The sequence below is a fragment of the Pygoscelis adeliae genome, unplaced genomic scaffold, assembly GCF_000699105.1.
Source record: "Pygoscelis adeliae isolate BGI_AS28 unplaced genomic scaffold, ASM69910v1 Scaffold853, whole genome shotgun sequence".
NCBI classification, from domain to species: domain Eukaryota; kingdom Metazoa; phylum Chordata; class Aves; order Sphenisciformes; family Spheniscidae; genus Pygoscelis; species Pygoscelis adeliae.
This window is the reverse complement of record NW_008824382.1, coordinates 16,924-28,052: the sequence shown is the minus strand read 5'-3', so window position 1 is coordinate 28,052 and position 11,129 is coordinate 16,924. Positions and strand designations below refer to the sequence as shown.

The 11,129-nt window shown below is 54.4% G+C and overlaps 1 protein-coding gene across 1 annotated transcript in view; it reads left to right on the top strand.

Moving 5' to 3' along the window:
• Positions 1-11,129, top strand: part of WDR90 (WD repeat domain 90) — a 27,314-nt gene extending 16,185 nt beyond the window's left edge. The window contains exons 23-37 of the mRNA XM_009320219.1: positions 151-251; positions 1,191-1,293; positions 1,757-1,878; positions 2,259-2,418; positions 3,876-4,066; positions 4,337-4,505; positions 4,856-4,967; positions 5,561-5,726; positions 6,483-6,605; positions 6,792-6,972; positions 7,419-7,549; positions 8,576-8,730; positions 9,898-10,006; positions 10,521-10,605; positions 11,068-11,129. Coding sequence (XP_009318494.1) covers positions 151-251; positions 1,191-1,293; positions 1,757-1,878; positions 2,259-2,418; positions 3,876-4,066; positions 4,337-4,505; positions 4,856-4,967; positions 5,561-5,726; positions 6,483-6,605; positions 6,792-6,972; positions 7,419-7,549; positions 8,576-8,730; positions 9,898-10,006; positions 10,521-10,605; positions 11,068-11,129 — 1,970 coding nt within the window. The remainder of the gene's footprint in view (positions 1-150; positions 252-1,190; positions 1,294-1,756; positions 1,879-2,258; positions 2,419-3,875; positions 4,067-4,336; positions 4,506-4,855; positions 4,968-5,560; positions 5,727-6,482; positions 6,606-6,791; positions 6,973-7,418; positions 7,550-8,575; positions 8,731-9,897; positions 10,007-10,520; positions 10,606-11,067) is intronic.

Sequence of the window (11,129 nt, the reverse complement as noted above, 5' to 3'; positions counted from 1 at the left end):
TTCAGTCTGATTTTTGCCTCGTGTGTGTGTGTGTGTATGCACGCACATACACAGCATCTGAATGGACAGCAAGCCACAGCCTAGCAGCTGCTCCGGAACCGTTCCCGGGAGCAGCATCCCATAGGTACTGTTTTCTTCTTTGTGTGGCAGAACCCAGAAAGGAGACCAAAAGTCCCAAGTCCCAGTGCTCCGTCCGCCCAGATTCCTACCGGCATTTCACTCCTCGCTTTAAGGCATCGGTGCTCCCCCAGGTGAGAGTTGTGCCAGGGCTGGTTACCTGGGCAGGTGGCGAACGGGCATTTTGGGGCTGGGGTAGGTGGATTTTCCAAATTGTTTCCATTTTGTTCTCTGTTTGAAAGCAATTTGTGAAATATACCCCTGGGCCTGATGTTCAATTAGAAACTCCTAACATTAGTTCCCCTTTCTCCTCTACATGCAGCTCTTTCCAGACTAGTAAAAAGTGAGTTGTGATCAACTCTTTTTCTGTTCAGCAAATCTGCATACATTTTTATTCTAAAGAAATGGAAATGGCATGTGCTATTGTAAGTGAAAGACGAGTGAGCAATGGAGTGATTCATCATGCACCCATATTTGCGAGCAGATGCGTTGGCAGAGCAGGCTGGGGAAGGCAATCCATCGAGCGTAGTGAAGATAGTCAAGGCACAGCTCTCGCTCTGTTAACAAACAGAGCAATAATAAAACAGAAACTTAACTCAACCTTTTCCCAAGCTCTGGTGTTTGCGGTGCTGGGAGAAAAGCTACATTCAGCTTGCACCCTCAATTCTCTCCTCTGTCCCTCCACCTGGTAGCAGTTTGTCCCCCCACTGTCTTCCTATTGAAACATCTACATCCCCAAGTCAGCAAAACCCATTGAACTCCTTCCCAGCAGGATTAGCAGCTGCTCATCGGCTGGGCAGTTGCTGCCAGCCTGTTTTGCGCCCCATCTGAAAGCATCTGTGCCTGGTTTTGCTGGTGCAGTTTCTCTTTTGTATGTATAAGTGCGCACTTCGGTATTCATCTGTGGATGTGTTGAACTTGAATTGCGCGAGTATTGGCACAGATTTGCGTGTTGTGTGTGTGAGGACGTGTGTGTGCTTGCACGCACGCTTTTTCTTACACGGGCGTTGAATGTACCTGACCGGGCCATCCTTCTAGAGCTTATTTTAAGCCGGTGTCTATTTTTCTTGTAGAGTTTCTTATCTCCTCCAGCTGGCAGTGAGGTCTTGAAGCTAAAAGCAGTGATCGGCTACAACGGGAACGGCAGAGGGAATATGGTGTGGAACCCGGACACAGGTACGCCAGGAAGGCTCCGGAGGGGCGGGAGGTGTGTGTACTGAGCCAGGTTACGATTTTCTAGCTGTTGGGTTGGGATCTCTGCTTTAACACAGGGGTTCTTTGCGTTGGTAAAATCCAGTAACCCTTCTTTTTTCCTGTTGGCAAACGTTAGTTGATAGGGGCAGACTCAGGCTTCAGTTGCTGAGTGGATAGAGCAGAAGGGAAGGCTCTCACAAAGGCCATCTCGCCTCCTTTCTCCAGGCTGGAGTGATGCCCAACAGCTTTGCTTTGCTCAGGTTAGGGGAAGTGAGATTTTACTCCACTCTCAACCTGATGGGAAGGATGCTGACAGGCTGCGTAGAAGAGTCAGCTTTTACGTATTACTGAAAAAAAGAATTTTCCGGAATTGTGATGCAGGTTGTAGTGGGTGCTGTATGTGAAGCCTTTACGTGAAAACATCCCATCTCCTCCTCTCTGCTAGGCTTCTTCGCCTACACCTGTGGCTGCGTCATCGTAGTTGAAGACCTGCACTCGGGATCACAGAATCACTGGCTTGGCCACGCGGAGGAGATCTCTACGCTCGCCGTCAGCCACGATGCCCAGGTAGGAGAGGCTTCTGCTGCCCCGGGCTGGGTTTTGTCTGTGTCGCCTTAGGCTAAAGGAATGTCACAGACTAAAATCCCATTTATCCGTTCCCTTCTTCTGCCTGCTGCCTGGAGACCTGGGGTTATGGAAATAAAATAAATGTTTTTGGAGCCTAGCTCTCCATTGTGCTGGCTCAGTGTGACAGTAAAGGCTGCTCCCTTCCTCTGGGTGATGTTACCATTCCTTCCTACCGTCAGCTGATGGTTGTTCTCGCAGAATTTTTCATTTGCCAACCACGTCACTTTAATTTCAGACTAACAGTTGCGAAGACTGACTAACTAATGAAGTGTTCTCTAATTACTTACCAAGGTCTCAGTGACAACATATTGGTCTCTTAGGTTCTTGCCTCTGCCTCAGGAAAGAGGAATGGAGACTCCCATTGTCAGATCTGCCTCTGGAACGTGCAGGATGGGGTTTGCACAGCAAGTCTCTTCCATCACGAGACGCAAGTACAAGCCATGGCATTCTCTCGGGATGATAGATTCCTTCTTACCCTAGGTGAGTACGCCTGTAACACCGGGTGTGGGTGCAGGACTACACCCTAGAGTAGACAGCTCATGGGAGGAAGATGCCGTAAGCGTGCAATACCTGCGAGATACGTACCAGGCTCGTGGGTATGAAGCTGTTGCTTTGTAGCCTCAGGGCAATGGATAATGCAGCACGTAAAACTGCAAGTGATCTCCGGTCCTCCTGAGAGTGACCCCCTGCAGAGGTACTCTTTGGAGCTGAGCGTGCTTCCAGGGCGCTGTCGGGAGCGTTTCGAGGGGAAGCACGCGCCCTGTGCGTCTCAGCGCACGTCTCAGCCCAGGCACGGACGCTGGGCTCCCACAGCTCCCCGCAGTTCTTCCTCATTGCCCCAGCTAGCTTGTTTTTCTTGAAATTACAGCTTTCTTCTCCTGGCTCGCTAGTGCTTGTTAAGCCCATGGAAATAGTTTGCAGTTACTATATATAGTGTCCAAAGGGAAAAGCCTTCTTCTGGACTTCTTATTGCTGCTTAGGTGGAATCGCATAGAAGTAGCCAGGCTTCAAACTGTGAGCCTCCTGCCAGGCAGCGATGCCAGCACAAGGGGGATGCTCAAGCTGTCTGTTTTGTTTAGGCAAGGGACATTTAAAGGACAAATATGCAATTAGCAAGTTCTTGTTTTGCATGAGAGGGGACCTGTGGAGCAGGCAATACACTCTCTCTGGGCTGGTGAGTCTGCCCTTGGAAAAAAGCAAGCTTTGCTGGAGAGGAAGAGAGCTTTGTGCTCTCCACGGAGTAGCGTGGGAGAGGAGCTCTCCTCCTCCAGCTCTGGTCTGGAGAGAAGAGAAAAGCTGAAAGTCTCCACTGAGGTTATGGAGCCTGGGAAAGGCAGCAGGAGAGCACTGTCCCTCCTCTGGGAGCTGGGGATGTTTGCCATCACCAAGGCCAGTGCCTTCTGCTGCTACCCAGGTATGGTGGCTTCCATTAAGATCAGCTCCCATCTCAGCTTTGACCTCAGCAATGGTGGCATCCCTTTCTTATTTCAAGACTGTTGTTAGCCCCGAGTGCACAGATTCACTGGAGGGCTTGTGTGGGGCATATGTTGAGGTGTGCAGTAGCTCCTAAGGATGTAGAAACAGCAGAAAACCTGCTCTGCCTGCTGAAATCCCTACCACGCCAGCCGTCGGCCGGTTCAAATGCTGGCTGCAGACCCCGCGGCAGGGCCGGATTTGCTACAACCTCCAGCATGAAGCACTGGGCCAGTTATATCTGTCCTCAACTCGGATGAGGACCCGTCACGTCGTGCAGCTTTTGCTGAGTACGCAAGGAGCCATGTCCATGCCTGGGACGGTGTCTGCAGCAGTTGTCTCCGAACAACTGGATAAGGGAGCGACACAGTTGATGCATGTGTGCTGTGTGTATGCTTGTGAGCGTCCTGAAGAAACACTGAGGCTGCAGGCTTTCCTCCTACTGTCTTTCATCTTCTACCTAGGGGACTACAGCGATCAAACCATTGCTCTGTGGAATACCTACACGTACGAACTCATGTCGTCGACTTGTATCTCGGAGCCAGTCCATGACGTGGCTTTTAGTCCTCTTTCTCACAGAGAACTGGCCTGCGTGGGGAAGGGAGCCGTGATGTTTTGGCTATTGGAGCAGCAGGGAGCTGATGTCAACCTCAAGGTAAACCTCAGTTTTACCTTCTCTTAAAATTTCTGTTCAGCATCTCTGACTTCTTTTCCAAGCCCCTGGTGAGTGCGACGGAGGCTCTGCCCCCACAGGTCTGTGAGAACTGATGATTTCTCTTAGAAATCATCATTAGCTGGCCGTGAGTGGCTTTCAATTGTATTTGAGGCATTAACTGCCTCAGTTGAGGGTAGACGGAGCAGGGAGGGGTTCTGATGTAGGTAAGCACCATTTTCTCTTTGACGTTTGTTTTTTGTGCTCCGGCAGGTTCATCGGGCCCCTGCCCCGGACGTGTTAGGGCCGGTGGAGCTGACCTCTCTCTGTTACGGTGCCGACACTCTTCTTTATAGTGGGACTAACTCAGGCCAGATCTGCGTGTGGGACACCGAGACTAATTGCTGCTTCATGACGTGGGAGGCCGACGAGGGCGAGATCGGTGGGTGCAAATGCCCCGGGCGTCTGTCAGGGCTGTAACAGGGAACTCGTTAGGAAAGAACAGCAATGAGCTTGCAGACCTCCGATTTCAGCTGTGCTCGGTAAACCAGTTTGCTGTCGGATGCAAGATGTGTGGGGTGGCAATGGATCTGTGACCTGGGTTTCCTCGGGGTCCTGGGTTTCCTCGGGGGTTCACCTCTAGTCTGTAAAAACGCTGGGTATTGGGCTGTAGAAGACCCCCGCTGCACTGCCCGAATGAATCAGTGGCCTGGCTGTCAGGAGCACACCTTGGGCGATGGCCGAGAGCGGTGGATATTCACGGGTGCCCTCCGTTCCCCTGTGGCCTCCCAGGTGTGCTGGTGTGTCGGCGCAACAGGCTGGTGAGCGGCAGCAACACGAAACGCATCCGCCTGTGGGCAGTGGCCGCCGTGCAGGAGCTGAGGCTGAAAGGTCCCGATGCCAGGTAGGAGGTCGTGGCCCCAGCGTCTCCGCCGTGCTTGCGCCCGTCTCGGGAACGCTCTGTGCTCTTGAGATGCTCTTCCCCTCATCTGGCAGCTCCCAGGACCTGTCTGAGAGGTGGCTTTTCGCAGACAGACACTGGCTCTGGCTGCAACCACGCTGCTCCTGTTGCTCTTCACCCTTAGCTTTTCCTCTCCATCCCGTGACTGCTGATTCTTTCTGTCTGCATCTTTTTACTGAATTTTTGCCACAGGTAGCTGAACCCTCTTAATACTGGAAATGGGTGGAGTTTATCATGCCTGAAGTTTGTGTCAGTGATTTGTAGGAACTCCTTTAAGAGAATTAGTGAAAACGCACTGCCTTTGTTTCTTGTCTCACACTACTGCATCCCCCATTTTCTTTCTTTCTTTCCTATAAAAGATGGTTGCGGTGCAAATGCAATGGTAGTCGCTGTTCAATGTACAGGAGCTCCTCACTGAACCATTTAGCTGCAAACACGTGACTGGGCTCACTAGAAAATTGCATTTCAAGGAGGCAGAGTGGCTGTTCCAACAGTTGAGCCAGTCCTTCTCGCATCCTCCTTTCCTCCAGGTCTAGCTCAGTCCTGCTAGAACATGAGATCACCCTCGACGGGACAATAGTCAGTGCGGCCTTTGATGACTCTCTAGAAATGGGAATTGTGGGCACCACGGCAGGAACCCTGTGGTACATCAACTGGACAGAGAGCACAAGCATCCGACTAATCAGTGGCCACAAGAACAAGGTTAGAAGGGCTGGGCTGGGGTGGTTTGTCCCGCAGAGCAGCGAGTGCCGTGTGTGCTGTCCGTGTCCCGGGAAGCGTGTGTGGGCTGCAGAAGCGTTCCCTGGTCTGGCCATGGGAGAGGTCAGGAAGCTGCAGGGCTCGCTGGTGCCGACGGGACAACACAGAGGAGTCGAGAGAGAAATGGGCGCACTGAGGAGTCCAACATCAAGAAGTCTGAGCTCATCCGCTCTAGCCTTAGGTGTTTAACAGCCTCAGGATGTGAGCAGCTGTGGGCCTTTCTGCTGGAGCGGAAGAACGCAGTTTGCAGGCTTTGTTCCTGAGTGCTGTGACTTCTGCCTTCTGTTTGCTAGCTGGACATCCACATCAGATAACGTTTTCTTTGCCTAAAACGTTAAAAAAACCCCCAAACCAGGTGAAGAATGACTGGTTTGAATTTTGCTGTTGCTTTGGGGTGTCTTTATGCTACAGAAAAAAAGATTTCAAATGGTAGAAGAGAAGGCATTTTACTTACACCTATGTTGCGTAGTGCCTGGTCCTAGCTTTGGGGTTACCTTTACTGGTTTCCATTACAAGCCTCGTTGTCAGCCCAAGATTTAAGGACAAAACCAAAGCACCCCACCTTCCTTTACGTCTGGGGCTTCTTGTCTGGTGTCTCCCATGAGAGGGGTCCTGGGGGATGAGAGGGCAGAGGAGCTGATGTCCTCTAGGCTGCAGCGTTTGTAGGGCCCCTGTTCCCCACCTCCGTTCTCGCTGCAGGTGACTGAAGTGTGCTTCAGTCCTGACGAGACTCACTGCGTAACGTGTGGGGAAGATGGCAGCGTGAGGATTTGGTCTCTGGGCAGCATGGAGCTAGTGGTACAGTTCCAGGTGCTCAACCAGGTAATTGTTTGCGGTACGTCAGTCTCTTCCTCTTGGTAGAGGGCACAGTCCCACTGCTTGGGATTGCAAGGACTGCTGTGTCCTCGTGGAGCAGACTAAAGCTGGAGAAATACTTGCAGGCGGAGCTTTTAGTGCGCTTGCCCGTCGTCACTGTGTCACTGGGTCCCTGCCCTGGTTCCTTTGCAGAGCTGCCAGTGCCTGGCCTGGAAGCCTCGCCCCATCGTTGCGTGGGGAGCTGAGAGCCAGCATGTAGTGGCAGGGGACAGTGATGGCAAGATCCGCGTGTTCAGCATTTCCAGGACAGAGATGGAGCTGAAAATGCACCCCCATGCCGTTGCGCTGACAGCAATCGCCTACTCCACAGACGGTGAGGCTGCCCGTTGTAACAGTGGGGAGATGTCACCTTGGGGAGCACGGCTTGGTTGTGCCTGGGTTACCCTGACCTCCTGCCCAAAAACCTGAGGCCAGGGAGAGCCAGAGAACTTGTATCAGTGAGCTTTGGTAAGCTCTGCCAGCTGAGCCTGTGGTAAATGGGACACAGGAGGTGTATTGGCAATGGCATAGCAAAGGGGTTTGGGTACAAGAAGCATTCCTTTGTGTCCTCCTGCTTACAATGTGCAGTGGCTCTTCTTCAGTGTGGTGTTTTAGTGGGTGTTTCTGAGACATCTCATCTTACCAAGCCCTTGACTCAGATGTTCCCAGCCTTTCACGGTGTTTTGGGAAACCGGTGTCCCGTGATCTCGGACCTTTCTCCTATGGGCTTTTTCTTCTCCTACAAGAAGTGTCCCATTCTTTTCTCTCCTCTGCCCACAGGAGAAATGATCTTATCAGGGGGCAAGGACGGGCTCGTGGCTGTCAGCAGCCCTCGCACCGGAATGACTATCCGCGTCCTCGCTGACCACAAAGGCTCCCCCATCACTGTTCTCCAGTGCACCAGGAAGCAGGTGAGACCTCGCCCTCTGCCCCGGTGCTGTGCGGGACCGAGTTCCCCGTGTGTCACTGCACAGCTGTGGGAAGCAGCAGCAGGGTGGCCGGGTCGGTCAGCGAGTTTGCTTCGTTGTCCCTCGCCCTTCTTCTTCAGGGCCCCGTCCCCTCCAGTAACTTCTGTTCGGTTTTTCTAGGGATGTCTTCGGTGGGGTGAAGCTGCAGGCGTTGCAGGTGCAACCCTGAGCGAGGCTGTGCCTGCGGGCGGGGGGACGTTTGGTGGCTGTTGCAGACACACTGCAGGCAGATGCGATGTGTGCCCGTGCCGCGAGCTCTCGGAGAGCAAGCACCCCTTGTTGGTGTGCAGAGCAGCCGGGCTGTGTTCTTTCAGCCCCTGTGCCACCGAGAAAGGGCTCGGCATGCTTTCCCCGCTTCGCTCCTTGGCAGCCTGGCCTCCTGTGTGTAGCTGGCTCTTTGCACGGTTCCTCTGTGGAGCTGGGAAGACTTGGTTGTGCAGCAGTGTGATGGTTTTAGCATCTCCTTTGTCCTTCTCTTCATGGAGAGTCGTCTTCCTTTGCGCAGTGGAAATGAGAACAATTTTGCCTAAGTTCTCAGGCTTTAAAATCATCCATGCTGCAAGGCTGTGTTCCCTGGTATTTCTAGGCTTAGGAGATCCTCCTCAGTTTTAGGTGAAGGACATTGTTAGGGGACACACGGTATCTGCAAGCACTCCCCTAGGAGATGCGCAGATCCAGAGGGCGTCCCGGGGAAGAGATCTGTGTCGTTCAGGCCAGGCGCTCACCCCTCCTCCAGCAGCCTGTTCTGCGGGGGCTTTCAGCCTGGAGCGTGCCGCTGGTGCCGGTACCACGGCTTCCTTGTCCTATTTTGTTGTGATTAGTGCCCAAATAGAGGTTAATCCTGGCGTTGATCCCCTACGGCGTAAGGCCTGCGTTCCCACGAGTTCCTGCCCCATGCTAGCTCTAGTGGCAGCTTTCTCTAAAGCTTCTGTACTGCCAGAGTCGCAGCATTGCGTTTATCTTCCGTAGTACCGCGACTTTGGGGTGGAAGGAGGCGAGCTCTGGCTGGCCACCAGCTCGGACCGGCGGGTCAGCGTCTGGGCCTCCGACTGGCTGAAGGACAAGTGCGAGCTCCTCGACTGGCTCAGCTTCCCGGCTCCTGCCGGCCGCTGGGGCCCCTGCCAGCCCCTGCCTGCTCGTGCCACAGATCTCGGCACCAGCCGGGCTGGAGGAGGGATGCTCCAAGGCTCTGAGCGGGACGGGGCCAAAGAGAGAGTGTGTGCTTAGGAAAGTCATCTTCATTAGTTCTGCTGCTCGCAGAGTATCTTGTTAATGCACCTTCTTGCGTGTCGAAGGGCAGCGGGAGTTGTGGCAGTGCCTAACCGCTGGGAAGCACTGACTTTGTAAGCGTGAGGAGTCAAAAACCGCATCTGCAAAGAGCCGACACCCCCGTGCTACGCAAAACAGAGCACGGGCAGCAGCCAGCACAGCGCGCAGAAGAGAGACCTAATTATGAGCACGCTGCTAACTTTGACGCTCCCAAAGAGCATGAATATTCAGAGCCAGGAGCCCAGTGACGGGTTCGCAGAGCCAAGTTACTCTAGCCCTGTGTGTCTGTGATGCTTTGCGGAACCCTTTGGCTCCAACCCAGGTGTGAGATTTGGGCAGCAGGACACCTGCTAGAAAGGGGAGGAGGGTCTGTATCGGAGAGGACGCGGGGATGGTCCCCGGTACACGTGACGCTGGCATGCAGAAGGGAGCTGGGTCTTTTTGGGGGGGCAAGCGGTGGTGCCTCAGCCTGGCACCCTCAGGGCCAAGCACCGTCCGGGCCCCTACAGCGGTTGGGTTCTGCCAATGTTTCTTCCGTTTGTTTCCAAAACGACGGATTTCCTCTCCGTGAAAGAAACTCACTACAGGTCTCCCGACAGTGAACAGGGGAAGGACTGATCTTGCATCCACTACTAAAGATCTGTCTTCTGGGTCCTATTTTCTTGTGTTAAACCGATCCATAACCCAATCCCACCTTCAAGCCCACGTCGCAATAATGCCTCGGTGGAAATTCAACCTGTTGGACCCTCATGTGTCTTGCTCCTACGGTGGTGAACAGTTTGCTTCAGGTTTCCATGGCAGTGTGTGGTTGCTCCTCGCTTTGACGTGAGCACGTCTGAGATGGCAATGCAAGAGGGAGGAAAACAGCCTCCATCGTGCTAATTCCCCGCTGCTCGGACACCCGCAGCCCAAGGGCTGGTGTCCCTCCTTGCCCTCCTCTTGTCCCCCACTGTGTTGGGTCGGGCTGGAGAAGCTAGCTTTGATTTTGTTCCCTTTGGTTTCCCTCACCAGGGTCTCGGCAGCCTCCCGCCCAGCCTGGCCGCATTCTGCCCTTGGGAACCCGGTACCCTGGTCTACGTCGGCTTTGGGGTGCAGAAGGAAGTCTTGTTTTACAGTCTGCGCAAGAAACAGGTACTTGTGCCCTGCCGGGGTGGCACGGGAGCTCCTCTGCCGCTGCGGGGCCGTGGCCACCTCGAACGAGGTGCGCGGTGGCGGGAGGCAGCGCTGCCCTGGGAGGAAAGCCAAGTCTGAGGGTGTGGGGTGGGCTCAGGCGAGCAGCCGCTCGGGGCAACAGCTTTTCGACTCGGAAACTCCCAAGACTGGCCCAGGTAACGGGTGAGCGGCAGGGCCCGGCCCCTGCCCCCGGCTGTGCCTGGGCAGGCTGCCAGTCCCTGCTGCCGCCCTGCTGCCTCTCCCTCCTTTGTTTGCTTTCAGGAGCGCTGAGGGTCTCTGAATCGTTGAGTCGAGTCCCCTCTGGAAAGCTGATGCCTTTGGCAGGTTTCTGAGCTCTGAGAGGTGCTGTGCATCTGTCAGCCTCCCCTTTGCGAGGAGCCCTTCACCCTCCTAACGACTGTCGCTGCAGCAGCCCTGGTCTCCTGCCTGCTCATTTCTGAGGTGTTGGTGTGTTTCTCTTGCTGGAGCGCAGGTAGTTGAGAAGATCTCCTTGCCGTACTTCGCCACATCGCTCAGCCTGTCTCCTGAAGCACGCTTCATGGCTGTCGGCTTTGGCGGTGAGTACCGGTGCCGTGGGCTCTGCTGCCCAGGCTGCCTTGTCCCCAGGTTGCCTTCGGCAGGGAGGGATATCCCCTTCTTCCTGAGAGTTTGGGGGGAAACCAATCGTCCTTTTTCCTTTAAACAAGACGTGTGCACGCACGCCAGCCCGTGTCCTCAGACCCTGGGAGCTATGGTCCTGGGACTGCGGGTAGCTGCCCCGCTCCCGGGCACGGTATGCGTCAGGCAAGGAGAAAGCTCCGGGAGACTCATAGGTCGGACGCGTGAGCTCAGTCCTGTTTGTCAAGGAGCAGGATTTATCACGTGAATTACTCCTTGGGGTTACGGGCTGTCTTCGTCTCCGCTTATGAGCGAACTGCTCTGTGGCTGTGTGAGCTACCGCCCGGGAGGCAGAAGGGACCTTCCCCCAGCACAGGCACGATCGGCACCCTTCTCCTGTCAAGGGCACCTTGCTCCTGTAGCTGTTTGTATCTGCCTGGGGAGGCAGTACGTCCGTCCATCCCGCTCTGACAGCAGCTCCTGA